At 57.7% G+C, this 14798-nt stretch overlaps 10 protein-coding genes across 10 annotated transcripts; all 10 read left to right on the top strand.

Annotated features, from left to right (window-relative positions):
• Positions 1-332: 332 nt before the first annotated feature.
• DQ04_03721090 (bardet-Biedl syndrome 5 protein) lies at positions 333-1538 on the top strand (the record flags this gene model as incomplete). The annotated part of the gene is made up of 1 exon (XM_009313066.1): positions 333-1538. One exon carries the CDS (start codon positions 333-335, stop codon positions 1536-1538), a length of 1206 nt encoding a protein of 401 aa, XP_009311341.1.
• Positions 1539-1772: 234 nt separating this feature from the next.
• Positions 1773-2075, top strand: DQ04_03721080 (hypothetical protein; the record flags this gene model as incomplete). The annotated part of the gene is made up of 1 exon (XM_009313065.1): positions 1773-2075. The coding sequence occupies one exon, from the start codon at positions 1773-1775 to the stop codon at positions 2073-2075; it is 303 nt and encodes a 100-aa protein (XP_009311340.1).
• Positions 2076-2186: 111 nt separating this feature from the next.
• DQ04_03721070 (hypothetical protein) lies at positions 2187-2618 on the top strand (the record flags this gene model as incomplete). The annotated part of the gene is made up of 1 exon (XM_009313064.1): positions 2187-2618. The coding sequence occupies one exon, from the start codon at positions 2187-2189 to the stop codon at positions 2616-2618; it is 432 nt and encodes a 143-aa protein (XP_009311339.1).
• A 408-nt stretch (positions 2619-3026) lies between these two features.
• Positions 3027-5180, top strand: DQ04_03721060 (hypothetical protein; the record flags this gene model as incomplete). The annotated part of the gene is made up of 1 exon (XM_009313063.1): positions 3027-5180. The coding sequence occupies one exon, from the start codon at positions 3027-3029 to the stop codon at positions 5178-5180; it is 2154 nt and encodes a 717-aa protein (XP_009311338.1).
• A 554-nt stretch (positions 5181-5734) lies between these two features.
• On the top strand, positions 5735-6064 carry DQ04_03721050 (membrane protein; the record flags this gene model as incomplete). Its single annotated transcript, XM_009313062.1, has 1 exon — positions 5735-6064. The coding sequence occupies one exon, from the start codon at positions 5735-5737 to the stop codon at positions 6062-6064; it is 330 nt and encodes a 109-aa protein (XP_009311337.1).
• Positions 6065-6661: 597 nt separating this feature from the next.
• DQ04_03721040 (hypothetical protein) lies at positions 6662-7918 on the top strand (the record flags this gene model as incomplete). The annotated part of the gene is made up of 1 exon (XM_009313061.1): positions 6662-7918. One exon carries the CDS (start codon positions 6662-6664, stop codon positions 7916-7918), a length of 1257 nt encoding a protein of 418 aa, XP_009311336.1.
• A 1224-nt stretch (positions 7919-9142) lies between these two features.
• On the top strand, positions 9143-9424 carry DQ04_03721030 (hypothetical protein; the record flags this gene model as incomplete). Its single annotated transcript, XM_009313060.1, has 1 exon — positions 9143-9424. One exon carries the CDS (start codon positions 9143-9145, stop codon positions 9422-9424), a length of 282 nt encoding a protein of 93 aa, XP_009311335.1.
• A 164-nt stretch (positions 9425-9588) lies between these two features.
• DQ04_03721020 (hypothetical protein) lies at positions 9589-9891 on the top strand (the record flags this gene model as incomplete). The annotated part of the gene is made up of 1 exon (XM_009313059.1): positions 9589-9891. The coding sequence occupies one exon, from the start codon at positions 9589-9591 to the stop codon at positions 9889-9891; it is 303 nt and encodes a 100-aa protein (XP_009311334.1).
• An 879-nt stretch (positions 9892-10770) lies between these two features.
• On the top strand, positions 10771-12249 carry DQ04_03721010 (hypothetical protein; the record flags this gene model as incomplete). Its single annotated transcript, XM_009313058.1, has 1 exon — positions 10771-12249. The coding sequence occupies one exon, from the start codon at positions 10771-10773 to the stop codon at positions 12247-12249; it is 1479 nt and encodes a 492-aa protein (XP_009311333.1).
• A 519-nt stretch (positions 12250-12768) lies between these two features.
• DQ04_03721000 (hypothetical protein) lies at positions 12769-14751 on the top strand (the record flags this gene model as incomplete). The annotated part of the gene is made up of 1 exon (XM_009313057.1): positions 12769-14751. The coding sequence occupies one exon, from the start codon at positions 12769-12771 to the stop codon at positions 14749-14751; it is 1983 nt and encodes a 660-aa protein (XP_009311332.1).
• Between the last annotated feature and the right edge of the window lie 47 nt (positions 14752-14798).

Below are 14798 nucleotides of genomic sequence, written 5' to 3'. Positions count from 1 at the left end.
GTGTGCATCGTGCTTGCACATGCTTCTTCACGTCTTACTCTGTGTGCTCTATGCACTGTGCCCTGCTGGTTTGTGTGCTTCGTGTGTGTGTGTGTGTGCTTGTTTGACCACCCCCTCCCTCTCGATCATTCCATCTGATTGGCTTTTACAACGCACCCCGCCCACACCACACCACACACGTTGTGCGGGGAAGAGTGGTATACGTGTTGCGGGAACAGGGCAAACCTGTGCAAGGTAGGACACGTGGCACTGGTGGAACAGCAGGGCATCACGAGACGGAGGAGACGACACAACGCAACAAGGACTCCCGCTCACCCTTTCGTGTTAGCCCGATGCCCGCGAGTGCTCCGCCTTCCTCATCCTCCTCGTCCTTCTCTTTGTCCTCAGCCGCCGGGTCAGCAGCAGCGACAACCGCGTCGGTCGAGAAGGCCTTCACGTTCTGGTTCGACCGCGAGGTGCGCTTCGATGTTCCGGCGGAGGAGCTAGAGGTGCAGTCGGCGCGCGGCGAGACGCTGCTGTCGACGCTGCGCCCCGTCGAGGATACGAAAGGTAACAACGGCGAGGAGGGTGTCTTCTTCGTGACAAACCTGCGCTGCATGTGGCACAGCGCCCGCAACCGGCGCAAGAACCTCACCATCGGCTACAACGGCGTGCAGGGCGTCGACGTGCGGCGGGCGACCTCGCGGCTGCGCGGCAACACCGAGGCGCTGTACATATCCGCCCGCTTCAGCTCCAGCCGCTTCGAGTTCGTCTTCACGCATCTGGCGCAGAACCTCCGCCTCTTCGCCACTGTGCCGGCGGTGTGGCGCGCCTACGAGTCTAGCACGGTGTACCGCGAGCTGCGGCTGCGCAGCTCCGTCATCCGCGACGGCGAGCTCGTGCTGCTGCCGGAAGAGCGGCTCTTCACGCGGCAGGGGGGCGTCAGCAACGTGAGCAACGACCAGGGATACATCGGCACGTTCTTTATCACAAACGTGCGCATTGCGTGGTGCGCCCAGCACGCGCCGAACCTCAACGTGTCGATCCCGTACCTGCATTTCATCGGGCTGCACATGCGGGCCACGAAGTTCGGCCGCGCTCTCGTCCTGGAGACGTCGCGCTTCGCAGGCAGCTACATTCTCGGCTTCCGCATCGACCCGATGGCGCGGCTGCAGGAGCTGTTCAAGGAGTGCGTCGCGCTGTGGAAGGCCTGGACCGCACGTCCCATTCTCGGCGTCGCTGTCGTGCTGCAGGACATCCCACACGACGCGGGAGACGGCGACCCCGCCAGGAGAAGCACCAGAAACCACCACCACAGGGATGGTGATGAGCAGGAGCAGAATCCGTCAGCACCGCAACCCATGGCGCCGCAGCCCCGCGTCCTCGATGGGGAGAACGTTGTGAAGGAAGTGGCGACAGACGCCTTCGCTGCATACTACGTGGATGTCGGCCAGAAGGGAGCGGACAGGCGGCCGGTGTTCAACACGTCGATCGGCCTCGCCGTGGAGAAGCTTCGCGGAGGTGTGGCGCTGCGCGACTTGTGGGCAGTCACGACGTAGGGACGTCGCGCCGCCCCATGTAGATTCTCGCGCTCGCAGACATTATGACTGGCCCTTCCTCCCTCTTCCATTGTAAGGCGTGTTTTTTGTCTTTCCCCTTTCGTTGTACGCCCTGAGGGGGTGACCGCACACATACACACGCACACACACCCCGCCGCGCGCGCGGAGGGAAGGGGGTAGGGAGCGAGAGAGAGAGAGAGAGAGAGACGTATGCAGCTGCATACATTTTGATATATGCAATGTCTTGTGCAACCCACACTGCGCTGTGCCTATACTGATGATGATACTACTAATATGAGTAATGATACCAATTGGAGCAACGACTGGGTTCTGCGTGTCTCTTACTCCTTTTCCCTTGTTGTTGATGTAGTCTGCCGGACCCGCTGCCTAACTGACGCAGTGGCAGTAAGGCGGGTGGTGGCTTTGTCCAGCTTGGGTGTGGAAGCCCCCTTGCGCCTGGCAGCAGCAAACAGAGTAGCTGTGCCAGTGCTAGTAGCCGTCGTGGCGGCGACAACAGCAACAGTAGGAGGAGGTTAGGGAGGGAAGGGGAAGCACAAACAACGAGGGAAGACAGATATGCAGATTTACGTGAAGCATCGCGGCAGGTTTCTGCTCCTCGCGCTTTGGAGCGGATTCACATGCATAGCGATGTTTTGGCTCGTCATCCGCCGCTCCGGCTTCGGCACGACGTACACTCGCTGCAACTACCTCGTCATGTGGGGCGAGTACAAGCAGCTGCTCGAACCCGGCACGTTCCCCACCAACGGCTACCTGCCGCCGCACCTGCGCCTCGACCAGCGCTCATACCTCGACCTCGCCGACACGGAGATTGCGCTGCCGCCTCTCATCGACGCGAGCATCGCCGAGCGTGATCAGGTGCGCAACTTGGAGTCCGCCCTGCCGTCCTCGCAGCGCACGGACCTGCACGTGCAGTTCGGCCCGTTGCGGACGCAGACGATTGTGATGACGAGCGGCTCGAGCGAGCGGTACGTGCGGCGGCGCCTCGGGCTCTCCCCGAAGGACCGCAGCCGACTGCAGGAGGAGGAGGAAGAGGAGCAGGCAAGGGGCGGGGTGAGGTGAGACGGAGGACATGGGAGAGAAGTGGCATGCATGCTTGGACGGGTGTGCGTGTGTGTATGTGTCTTCTTGTTTATGGCTGCTCTTGAAGCGTATCGGATGGTGAGGTGCCACACACTTTTGTTTGCTCGGTAACGCTCACTTGCACATGCACTCACGCACACATAATTATATAATTATATTATTATTATTATTATTATTATTATTATTATATAATTATACCTGCACCCACACTTACACATTGATCTTGCTCCTTTTGTTTCCCGCTCCCCTTTCACGCACAGTGTGGGCTCAGTAGTCTGCTGCTTCTGCAGCAACACAGGGAAGCAGTAAGCGGCGGTTGCATAGGCAAATACTGCTTAGAAAGGACACACACACACACACGTATCAAGAGGAAAAGGCAGGCCTCGCATGTTCAATTCCGTCGGCGTGTCGGAGGAGCAGGTCTTCGGTGACCTGTACCTTGCCTGGCTAAAGGACACCGGGGAGAAAAACAACAATGACTCCCGCAAGCTCTTCCGCGAGGTCATGGAACACGGCTTCTCCGAGCGGCAGATCAACCTGCGCAAGGAGCGGCTCGGCGCCAACGTGGCAGCGAGCCTTGCGGCGCTGCTGCACCGCTCCCCACTGACGCGCCTCGACCTGCACGGCAACACACTGCGCGACAGCGGCTGCGAGATGATTGGCCACCTGGTCCGCGATCTGCCTGGCCTTCTCTACCTCGACCTCGGCGCCAACGACATCGGCTCCCTCGGTATTCAGACACTCAGCTTCGTCGTGGCCACCCACAAGAAGCTGCAGACGCTTATCCTCGGCTCCTCAAAGCACGACGCGTATGCCAACCGCATCAACGCCACGAGCGCCACGATCCTGCTGGAGGGCTGCCTGCGCAGCCGCACACTGCGCCACATCGACCTCAGCGGCAGCACCATCGGTGAGGGAAACTCCTGCAACGGTAACAGCAAGGCCCGCGGGGCGGCGGTGGAGTTCAACGTCATGCCTCCGTCGAGAACGCCAAGTCGTCCGACGTCTGCTGCTGCGCGCAAGACGCAGATGCTGCCGTCACTGCCAACGAGCGGCAAGACAGGTGTAAGTGACGACCCGAGTACCAACAGCATCGGTTTCGGCATCAGCCCCAACCGCCGTCCGATTGACGTCCTTGCAGAGTTGATCAGCACGTCGTCAACGCTGACGACGCTGAAGCTGCGTGAGGTGCAGTTGACGACAGATGCTGCCTTGAGCATCATTCACGCCGCCATGCAGAGTAGCAGTTTCGCCTTCATTGATCTCTCCGGCAACGCCCTCAGTGGAACAGTCGGCGACGCCCTTGGTGACCTCGTGCGGGGACGTGTGCTGCTGCAGAACACCTCCGCGCTGCACACGATATTGCTGAACGACAACATGCTGATGCGGCCCAACAGTGGCGCACCACCTCCACGTCTTTTCTCTTCATTGTCAAGCGACCGCATCGTTGTGCGCCTCCACCTCGACTCCTGTGGTATTGATGACGCCGCAATGGAGCCGCTGTGTAACTCGCTCAATACCAACGGCGCGCTGCAGTCGCTGCACTTGAAGAACAACGCCATCACCTCCACAGGAGCAGTCATGCTGGCGAGCTCTCTGTTCCGCCACGCATGCCTGCAAGATGTCTCACTAGAGGGCAATGCTGTGCGAGACGAGGGCGCTTGCGCCTTCGCCAGCATGCTAGAAACAAACACAACGTTGCTCTCGCTCAACCTCACACACACATGGATGGGTGAGCGCGGCGTGGTGGCAATTGGAGTCTCGCTCGCGGGGAACAAGACGCTGCAGCGACTGTACCTTGGTGAGAACCACTTCACCGAGGACGCCGGCGCGGCCTTCGCGGCGCTGCTCGAGAGCAACCGCCATTTGCTGCGCTGCGGCCTGCAGGGCAACAGCATCGGCCACCATACTGTTCTCAACGTGGAGAAGACCACAGCCCGAAACCGCGAGACCTACCGCAACACCGAGAAGGACGAGCTGGAGAAGGATCTCATTCGACTGCACTACCAAATGTACAAACTCGACGAGGCACGTGCGGAGCTGGAGAATCTGCAGCAGAAGAAGCTCGATTTGGGCCGGGCGCAGGAGTCGTTCGAGCTGCAGTTCAAGCAGGAGACATCGGACATGGCCAAGAAGGAGCGGGAGCTGCAGGAGATGCTGGAGAACTGCGTCACGCAGGAGACACACTGCCTCGACGAGAAGAAGCGCCTCGACACGGAACTCGAAGAGGCACTCAAGCAGACGGAGATCGACATGGAACTCGCCAAGGAGCGCCTAGAGGCGGAGACTGCGGTGCGGGAGAAGGTGGAGGAGGAGCACCGGCAGCTCAAGGCACAGGTGGAGTACATGCAAAACAACGGCCCGCAGCGCGAAGTGGAAAAGCGGAAGCAGCTGCAGGAGATCAACGAGGACTGCCAGCGCTGGGCGGGGCAGCGGAAGGAGTACCGCAGTGCCATCGCAGAGGCGCAAGCGGCGGTGAACCAGCTGCTTGAGAAAGGCAGTGGGGGCGGGCATCGGAAGAAGGCGAAGAAGGCCAAGTGAGAGCGAGCAAAGACGTCATTTTGATTGCTTGCACATGTGCCTGCGTGCTTGTGTGATGGTGGTATGCATTGGCGCACGCACGGACGCGTATATACTCCCTTGAAAAGGGTCATTCGTAATGTACAGTGGAGGAGGATGGCGTATGCGGCAAGAGCAGCGGCGACATCATCACGAGGATTAGAAACACGAAGTATTCTTCTCCTGTCTCTCCGGCTGGAGATGTGTGTGTGTGTGTGTATGTGCTTTTTTTTTTATTGTTCTGTTGTTCTTGCTTACCGATCGCTTCATCCCTCTTGGTGTGCGGCGTAACGCTCCATTTGTGTGGCTTCCTTCTCTGTTTGCTTCTTCCCGCCGTCCCCACCACCACCACTAGTTCTGGAATTCACAGCAGCAGCAGCAGCAGCAGCAGCGACAGTAGACGCAGCCCTCCCCCTCCACAGAGAAGCGAGGAGTAAGGCACACACATACACACACACAAAAAAAACAACAACAACGAGCAAACAAGAGGCACATCGGAGGGGCAAAAACCAACTGAGTCAATCACAACCAGCGCAATGGTCAGCCTAAACCTCAAGCTCGACGTCACGTTTTCCAACTTCAAGGAGTTCTACATCTATTATCTGGCGAAGCACATGAAGCAGACGACGCGGCGCTGCCACTTCCTTGGCACCCTCGTCGGCGCTGCTCTCCTGCTCGCATCGGTGGTGAAGGGCATCTCGCTGCCGTATGCCATTGCTGCGCTAGTCGCCGGGTACGGCATTGCGTGGGCCGGCGACGTTGCGGTTGAGGGCACCACGCCGACGTCCTTCAAGTACCCGTGGTGGTCGTTTCGCGCCAACATGCTGCTCGTGAAGGAGGTGATGACAGGGAAGCAATCAATTTAGGATGCGCTCTCGTGCCAGAAGCAGAGGCAGAAGCAGCAGCGCCCGGTGGTTGGACTACCAGAGTGTGGCACACACACACACACACACCATTGCTCTCTACTCCCTCTGCCGGTGTTAATGTGACGATGGGCCTATTTATATATTTATATATTTATATATTTATATATGCGCATGTGCACACCAACGAAACAAAACCAAAGCAAAAGGAAAGAAAATACACAAGAATAGCGCCATTGCAGTGAGAGCGAAGAATAGTACCTGGTGTAGCTATTCCTCATATGTCCCTCACATGAGAGTGTGTGCACGATGAACGCAGTGCGGAACAACCGCAGTCCATTCAACGCCATTGCGGTCACAAAGACAAGACCGCAAAAAGGTGTTTTTGGGAATAATGCGTGATACGCTGAGGGGCCTGACCGGGTGTCAGTGCGTGTCCCATTTCTGCATCAACTTGTTTTATAGTTCTTTCTTTCATTTCTGTATTCTTACGCCACTTCCCCCCTTCATTAATTACAAAAAAAAAAAACAATGCTTACCGAGAAATCCAGGCCGTGGCTGCTCACATAGATTTTCGTGTTCGTCATCACTCGCATTGCCATGCGGTCGGCCAAAAAGAGCCGGCTGGTGAGTTCTTGCCATGATGATAACAACAACAACAGCGGCAATAACAACGTGCCGCAGAGCATTGATGTATCATCCTGTGGCTCATCCGACGGGGGATCGCCGCGTCGCCGGCTAGAACTCGATGACGAAGGCAGCCAGAGTCTGTCTTTTGATCCCAACAAAGTCGCCGCTATTGGGGTTGGCGACGTGCACTACGATCCTGGCGATCATACCGTCGCAATGCCACTTGGCAGACCCTCAAGCCACATGATGGTGCTGCCGCGCATACTTCTCGGGGGTGCTGAAGCAAGCGGCAGTGACAAGGAGGACCACGGGGTGCACGCCGGTTGCACAGCCGTCTCAGAGATGGACTGGCAGCGGTCGCCTTCCGCGGGTCTCACCAGCGCGGCCGCCGTCGGTGCCTCACCCGACTCCGCGGTGCGAATGCCCGCTGTTTCGCAGAGGGCCGTGCCGCCTCTTACTTCTGCTACTGCGCTCCGCCCAGGCTGTGCGTTTATACGGCTGCCGCATCCGCGTCATGGCGAACCGGGGCTGTTCTTATGTCCACCAGCCACAGACAGCGCACCTAGCAACCACAACGACGGCAACAGTAACGACGGCGGTGGAGATTCGATTGCCGAAGCAACGACAGTGGTGCTATATGAAGTACAAGCGCAGGCCCCACCCGGTGGGTTCGGTCAGACGTGGCTCATAGACGAAGCGGTGGAGCCGAACGAGGATCTTCTCGTCGTGACGCCATTTGATGTCACGTTCTTTGTCCTTCGCCAAGCGGCCACGCATGCCATGAAGGATAAATTTGTGTCTGCTGAGGATCTTATCATGGGCGCAAGCCGAGGCGGTGGAGGTGGACGTGGTGCAGAGTGGCCAGGGTGGGGCGTGGCGGTGGCACAGTGTCCCGCTTTGGCTCCGGCGGTTGCGATGATGCAGTCACATGCAGTGCTCGCACGCATCTGCGAGTTCAAGTCGGTGGGCGGCGATCAATACTATCGCTTCAGCGAGGATAAGGTGGGAGCGTGGCTTCGGAAGAAGGTACAGCAGGTGGCGAGCTGCCCCGCTCTCCGAGACTTGCTGCAGCTAGGCACAGAGACTGCGACCACGAATGGCGATGGTGACGGCGCGCCGAACACTGTGCCGCTGCCTGTGGCCTTCGGTGTGGTGGCGGAGTATGTGGTGGAGGAGGTGGCCGCCAAGGCCGCGCAGCTCTGCGGCGCGGCAGACGCGGGCAGCTGAGGCGAAAACTGTACCCCACACCCGCCAGGCCGGCTCCACGGCTTGGACGAACCATTGGCCTACTCCAGAGAGGGTGAAATTCAATAAAAAGACACTAACGTCGAGGTGGGATAGGAAGCAACTGGTATAGTTGCTTTCGTGGTCGTGGATATCGGCGCCTGTTGGTGTCTGGTTGGGTGTGTCTTGCATAAGCCCTCAGGGCTGTCCACTCTTTATTATTCACCTCTTCGTCGCTTACCACGATGCCCCTTATGGAGTGGGATAACTTTAGCACAAGTCCACGGGCACGCAAGGAAAAAAAAAAAATAAAGTAATAACATACCGATAAAAATGGGCCCTCTAAGTGCTTCGTTTGCGCAGACGTGGGAGGGAAGCAGACACCCCGTTGCATGCTGTTGCCACCGCTCTCTTTTTTGTTGCCGCTGCGAGCACCGCTGCTGCCCCTGGAGGGTCCGACGAGTAACGCCTGCACCTCGAGCGGTTTTGCCTCACCGCCGCGGCACTCGTTCGGCTGGGGCTGGGTGGATTGAAAAGGGCAACGTGTCGCACATCTGCACTGATGTCCCATGCTGTCTGATAAGCAATCTTGGTAAGAATGCAGGGATCTAACTTTGTTGCCTTCCTTCGTAACCGCTACAAACAGAACGGTGGGCGGTTCTTCTGCGATTGGGACTCGGATTTCTTCCGAATGTGTACATTGAGGCTGTCGTGTACAGCCGCTCAATGGGCATGTCCCGCATGCCCCGGAGCGCTGCCGCTGCTGCCAGATGTGCTGCTTGGCCCGTGGGTGCGGCCGAACACCGCTGCTGCTGCTGTCCAGCGGGGCCGTGCCGCATGGACACGCGCGCAGGCCAATCCGCATGCTTGGCGCTACTTTCACCACGCACGAAGACCCGACCGCTGTTTGCACTTGAAGCCTGCTCGAAGGACTGCTGACGTGACTATAGCCTGTGTGTTTCCTGCGCGCAGCAGCTTTTCGATACTGCAGCGATTTAAAAGTCCTTGGGGTTGCTCTCGCACTTCCAGTTGCGGAGGAATTACTTGTCGAACTTTTCCAACATTAAATACCGCAATAAACATAGCGGCCTCCTCGCACCACACATACAACGAGTTGGAACGCGAAAGCGGAAGCCAGTGGCATCCCCTTCCACATGCTATGGTGCGGAACATTCAGGAAACTGTACTGGGGGAAGAACAGCTACAAGATTTACCACTGCAGCACCCATGACGTCACTGTTACACCCTCAGCGGCAACACTGGGGGTGGGGGAATCATGACAGTGCGGCGTTCAGCCTGCACTTCGGCCTTACCGCCATTGCGATCCTGCTGGAGCTCATCACCCACGGGAAACGCTACGTGTATGCGCTCCGCGGCTATTCCGGAACGACATCTAACAGCGAATACAACCTCACGTTGTGGCCGTTCCGGATAAACTACACACACAGTGACAGTAAGGTGTACCCGATGAGCACCGAGGACCTGATTGAGAAGGTCTGCCCCCTATAGGACTTCATCAGATTCTTGGGGTTGTTGAGGGGCACGGGTTTGATGGGTGGTGCCTGCTACCTGACGACGGTGATGAGGACGGATGTAAATGAACTGCAGCGGCTCTGTTGCGTAAAGCTCCATTTGCAGGTAGTGTCGTTCAGTTTGCCTAAAGTACGCCTGCAATGACGGGGGGTGTGCTTGACTTCTCTCGAAGTGTGTGTCCTGCTGTTGCTGCAGCCTCGTCTACCGATAGGAGTGAGGGTGACTCGCTCTCTGCTGCAAAGATTCGTGTGGTCGACTTGAATGGTGGGGCTCTTGCTGGTGTCACGATCGCCACCTTCGCGCTTGGCCTGCTGCTCGCTGGCCTGTTCTCGCATCTGCGGTACTACTGCGTGGCTCGAAGGGAAAATGGGCACAACCTGTGGTACCCCTTTCTAGAGCGCAGTGCTTCTGTGAGCGCATGCGGTGTCAAGCTGTGCCATTGACATGATGGCATAATATCAATAATAATGAATCACTTAATGAGGGGGAGGGGAGACCGTGCATGGAGCGTCCTGAACTGTTGTGGCACCACATCGTTCGCTGCTTCGCACTTACATCTTAAATTTGCTTCATTTTACTATGGCTCCTTTCTGTGACTTTGTGCCATCGCCTTGGGGGAACTTGTAGCTGCTTCCGCGAGTGCTGTTTTCGTGCACGTTGAGAGGAGCGATAACGAATCAAAGCGAAATGAGCAGGCGGTGAAATGGCGTGACTGGCGTCTGCGGCCAGGTGGGGACCTAAGCACATACTGTAGCAATGCTCACTTTGAGCGGAGACATCATTTCTCTGAAGGAGAATCACGAGGGGGTCACAATAGTGATACGAATAATAACCAAACCAAAACAAACATGAACCACTGAAGAGGAAGAGGACTAATGCAACGCAGCAGGTAGAGGTGGTCCAGGAAAAGGAGTGTGATGGACACCTACCTGAGCGAGTACTTGTGCGGCGAAGCCAAAGAGATTGTAAGGTGCTCTTCTTCAGGTAAATTGTTTAAGCCACCAGACGATAGGGCATGTGAATGCCACAATTTCTTGGTTTACTGCCATAGTGCATTGGCGACTTTGCTTACGGTCTTCCCCCCCCTTGTAATAAAGACGCCTAGAGCTGTCGGTGGGTACGTGTGCGTTCTGAGGCGCGGATGAATGCGTGGTGCAGAAGCTGTGCTTTCCTCCTTTCCCCTGCTGCTGTTGTATATGCAAGCTACGAGCTGTGAAAAAAAGGAAGGACATTGTTGCGTGTGCGAAGGAGTGCCCGCACTGAGTGAGCACACAACACACCACAAGAGCCCACGCCTCGTGGATTAGAGTAGCCTCGCACTGATGCTGCGGGCGTGCCGTCCACGCTACCTGCGCGCCTCCCTTGTGCTGCGCGTGTGGGCGGCGGAGGAGGACGACGCGAACGCCCCACCAACAACATTCAAGAACGTCAAGCCTGGACGGCTGCTGCGCCTTTGGAGGCAGATACGCCACCGCGCATGGATCGCCTACACGTGGGATGAGGAATGGACAAGCCCGGGCAGCGAGGGCTACTTGCACCAGCAGCGGCTGGAGCAGGTGTGCTTCGCCCCACTTTCCGCGTATGGCATGGTGCCCGGCTCATACTGTGACCCATTGTTGTACAACACAAAGCACACATCACCGTTCCGCTGGCATGTGGCGAACACCGCCTCTGACATTGTGGGCCACTGGTACATGGATGCAGATGAGATATTCCGCATCAAGGACTGGCAGCCGAAGAACCCCGACGATCCAACAGAGATGTTTCCACGGCCACCACAGCAGATCCTGAAGTGGGACGAAACTGTGGACGAGCACGGCAATCGAACCTTTCGCTACAAGTACCGATACGACTTTATGGGGCCTACGGGCATGTGGGAGGCTTACCCGCGCTACCCATTCTCACACCTTTACCTCAACGGGCAGGACCACCATGGCAGGGCAGAGGGCTACGGCTTCAAGCAGGGCCACCTGCTGCGCTGCAACGAAGAGGAGGAAGAGGTGCTGCGCCGCATCATGGAGGAAGAGGACAAGGAGTGGGAAATGGTGAAGCGCACAGAGGTGGTACAGGAGCCGTGGTCATACCCAGGGAAGATACGACCACAGGACTTCAAGGGCGCTGTGGAGCGTGCCAAAGCGCGGTTCCGCGAGCAGATCAAGCATGGGAAGGAAACAGACCCCAGCGAGGACCCTGACTACGATCTGGTGCAGGCTGGCGAGTATGTGGAGCCGCGCGACGGCCCACGTGCGGAATGGCGGCACTTGTGGACATCAAACCGTCCCAAGGGAGAGCCGCTACCTTTTCAGGTGACGTTTAACGACGGCATCACATTCGAAGACAATGAAGGCAAGCCTCCTGTGCACCCAGCAAGCCACTATGAAGAGACACCGAAGGAGGCACCCTACAAAAAGTATGAGGAGCAGGATACCAAGGACGACGATGAAAAGAAAAAGAAACTCCGTGCAAAGTGGGAGAAGTCGTTTGAGGAGGCTATGTCGCAACACGGCAAAGAGTTTGGTGCAGTCTCTGGGAAGAGTCCCAGTCGGCCTGGCCCTTCTAGCAGCAGTGGTGGTAGCCAGGCGCCTCCGCCTCCTGCTGCTGGTGGTGCGAAGCCCGATGCAAAGAGCGGTGGCCAGGCACCTTCGCCTGCTGCTGCTGGTGGTGCGAAGCCAGATGCAAAGAGCGGTGGCCAGGCACCTTCGCCTGCTGCTGCTGGTGGTGCGAAGCCAGATGCAACGAGCGGTGGCCAGGCACCTTCGCCTGCTGCTGCTGGTGGTGCGAAGCCAGATGGAAAAAAATAGCGGCATGGGTTGGATCAAGGTCAAGAGAGGGTAAATGGGTAGGGGGCTTGATGGGATGGTAGGAGTTATGAAGTTGCTAGTGATTAGTGCCTCTCTTTGTGTAGTATCAATTAGGCGTCTGCATGTGGTAGCTCTACGATGTGCTTGCTGCTTAGTTGTGGAGGGTATGCGTGGTGACGCTGTCTTCGTGTATGCTTTTTGATGACTTCTCAGCGAACAGGATAGTGAGAAAAGAAAATAGGAGGGATACAGTGTGGAGCTGCTTCTCTACCCTTGCAATGCGTTTTCGTTGGGGTATCTGGCAAAGAATATGCCTATGCCATTTCTCTTAGCTTTCCGTCACTGCCACACTGGGCGTTCTCTTTCTTCCGCACGTGCTACGCAAAAAAAAAAAAANAAAAAAAAAAAAAAGGGAAGATAGCAAGGTGTCACATTCACTCGGCCACCGTGGCTGTGCTGTGCTAGCGGCGCAAAAGAGGGTGTGTGTGTATGTGTGAGAGGAAAGTGGAAGAGCCCGAAATGGGGACCCATTGCAGAGGTGGCAACAGTGACAAGCCTTACAATGACGAGGGGCAAACTCTGTCGTCCTCCGCCTCACTTGCCTTTTGGATGACTGGAGTGGCGGGTATGCCTTCGGGGCAGCTGCACCACGGCGTCGCACAGGAAGAGGAGGTGGGGGGCGAGACGCGGAAACGGCAGCGGCAGCAGAGGGTGCCGTCCAGCAGCAGCAGCAGTAGTGGTAGCAGTGGCTTGGCTGGCCTGGCGTCGTCGCCCGATCTAGTGACGCCCAGCAGTGTGGTGTGGGTTCGTGGAGTGGAGGCGTGTGGCAGCAGCAACCTGCGCAACAGCCACCGCAACAGCAACGCGCAGCCAACGTCCCTTTCATCACCGTCATCGTTGTCGTCTCCGCCAGCGGCGGCGGATGTGCCTGTGTGCATCGTTGATGAGACTGTCATGTGCAACGTGGTGCCGCTGCTGCCCCGCACACACGCTGAGTATGGGCTTGTTGCACAGATTGTGCCGTGCACGCTGTGGCCGCCGCCTCTCCCCGCGACGGACGGCGCAGACACCACGGCAAACGTGACATGCCTGCAGCATGCTGCCAGTCTCGCGTCAAAGATGCACTACAACTCACTGCTCACCTCGTCCACACCGACGCTGTCCTCCGCCCCTGCTGCCCTGCCAGGCGCGCTGGTAGAGTGGGCGGAGGGCAGCGTCGGATACACGGCCGACACAGAGGGGCTGTGGGCGGAGCAGCGCGTGGTGGCGCAGCGGTACTACTGCCTGCCACCGTCGCCGCTGCCGCCGCTGCAGTATGACGACAAGAATGGTCACAATGTGCCAGGCCGAGTGGTAAAGCCACGCGCGCTGCCGACTACGTTAGCATCTGCGGTGGTGCAGCAGTTGCGCCGCCTTGGTGACCACCAGCGCGAAAGAATGATACAAGAGGATGGTGGAGCGGAGTGGGAATTGCGCTTTGCCCGCGTGGTGGAGATGACGTACGACACTGCGGTGACGCTCGAACGGCTCACCAGCAGGCGTGACACCGGAGCTCCTGCTGCTGCTGCGCTTTCCTCCACCTGCGACGCATTGCTCGACGATATTCTCCTTATTGGCATCGTCCCCCGTGGTGAGCCTCATCACATGAAGCTTGTGAGCCTATCCGAAGCGTATTGCATGCTGAAAGAGCAGCAGCAGCATAAGCACCGACGAGGTGAGTGTGCCGATGACAAGGGGGATGTAGAGCCGCAATGCACCGTTGCGTATGCCCTGCTGGACATGATTCTGCAGGCCCTGCGAGACTCACTCCACCGCCGCATTGGGGTGCAATATGAACTTCTCCGTCTTCTGCGCGTAAAGGCGTTGGCAGCGGCGCACCGTGAGCTGATTGCACAATACATGCGCTGGTACACCAACATCCCTACACCACTCGCTGTGTTGCGCGTGCTGGCGGGCAGCACTCGCTTCGCCCCGCTTGTGGCGCAGCGCTGGCCCCGTGCAGCAGCGGCGCGTGGTGGCGTGAAGGGTGAAACCGGCGTAAAGCGGCGGCGCGACGAGGACACCAATACCCACAACGATGCTGAAGAGGACTGTGAGGAGGACGATGAAGAGGAGGAAAAGGCACATTCCTCCGCCTCAACTTCGCGTGATGGCGCAATTTCAAACAGCTGCAGCAGTGTGGGTGGCGATCGAACAGTGAACACGGTGGAGGTGCCGTGCGAAACGGATCTTCTTGAAGAGAACTACATGAGTCGTTTTGCCGCCTGGCTGCGATGCAAAGGTGGTAACAGCAGCAACAGTAGCAGCGGCAACAGCATCAGCAACCATGGCAGTGGTGGCAATAACAGCTGCAGTAACAACAACAACAACAGCAACAACAACAACAACAGCAGCAGTATATGCGATGAGACGGCACTCACAGCGACGGTTGGTTGGCTGCGTCGGCGGAAGCGTACTATGACGCTGAAGGAGTTGGACGCATTTGTGCGTAAGAGGCATTGAGCCGCTAGAGTGTCTATGAGCGCATACATCAAGAAGCAGCCGGGACA

This window comes from Trypanosoma grayi (assembly GCF_000691245.1).
Source record: "Trypanosoma grayi strain ANR4 Tgr_372_V1, whole genome shotgun sequence".
NCBI classification, from domain to species: Eukaryota; Euglenozoa; class Kinetoplastea; order Trypanosomatida; family Trypanosomatidae; genus Trypanosoma; species Trypanosoma grayi.
Note: the sequence above shows the minus strand (reverse complement) of the source record. Positions and strands in the feature narration are given on the sequence as shown.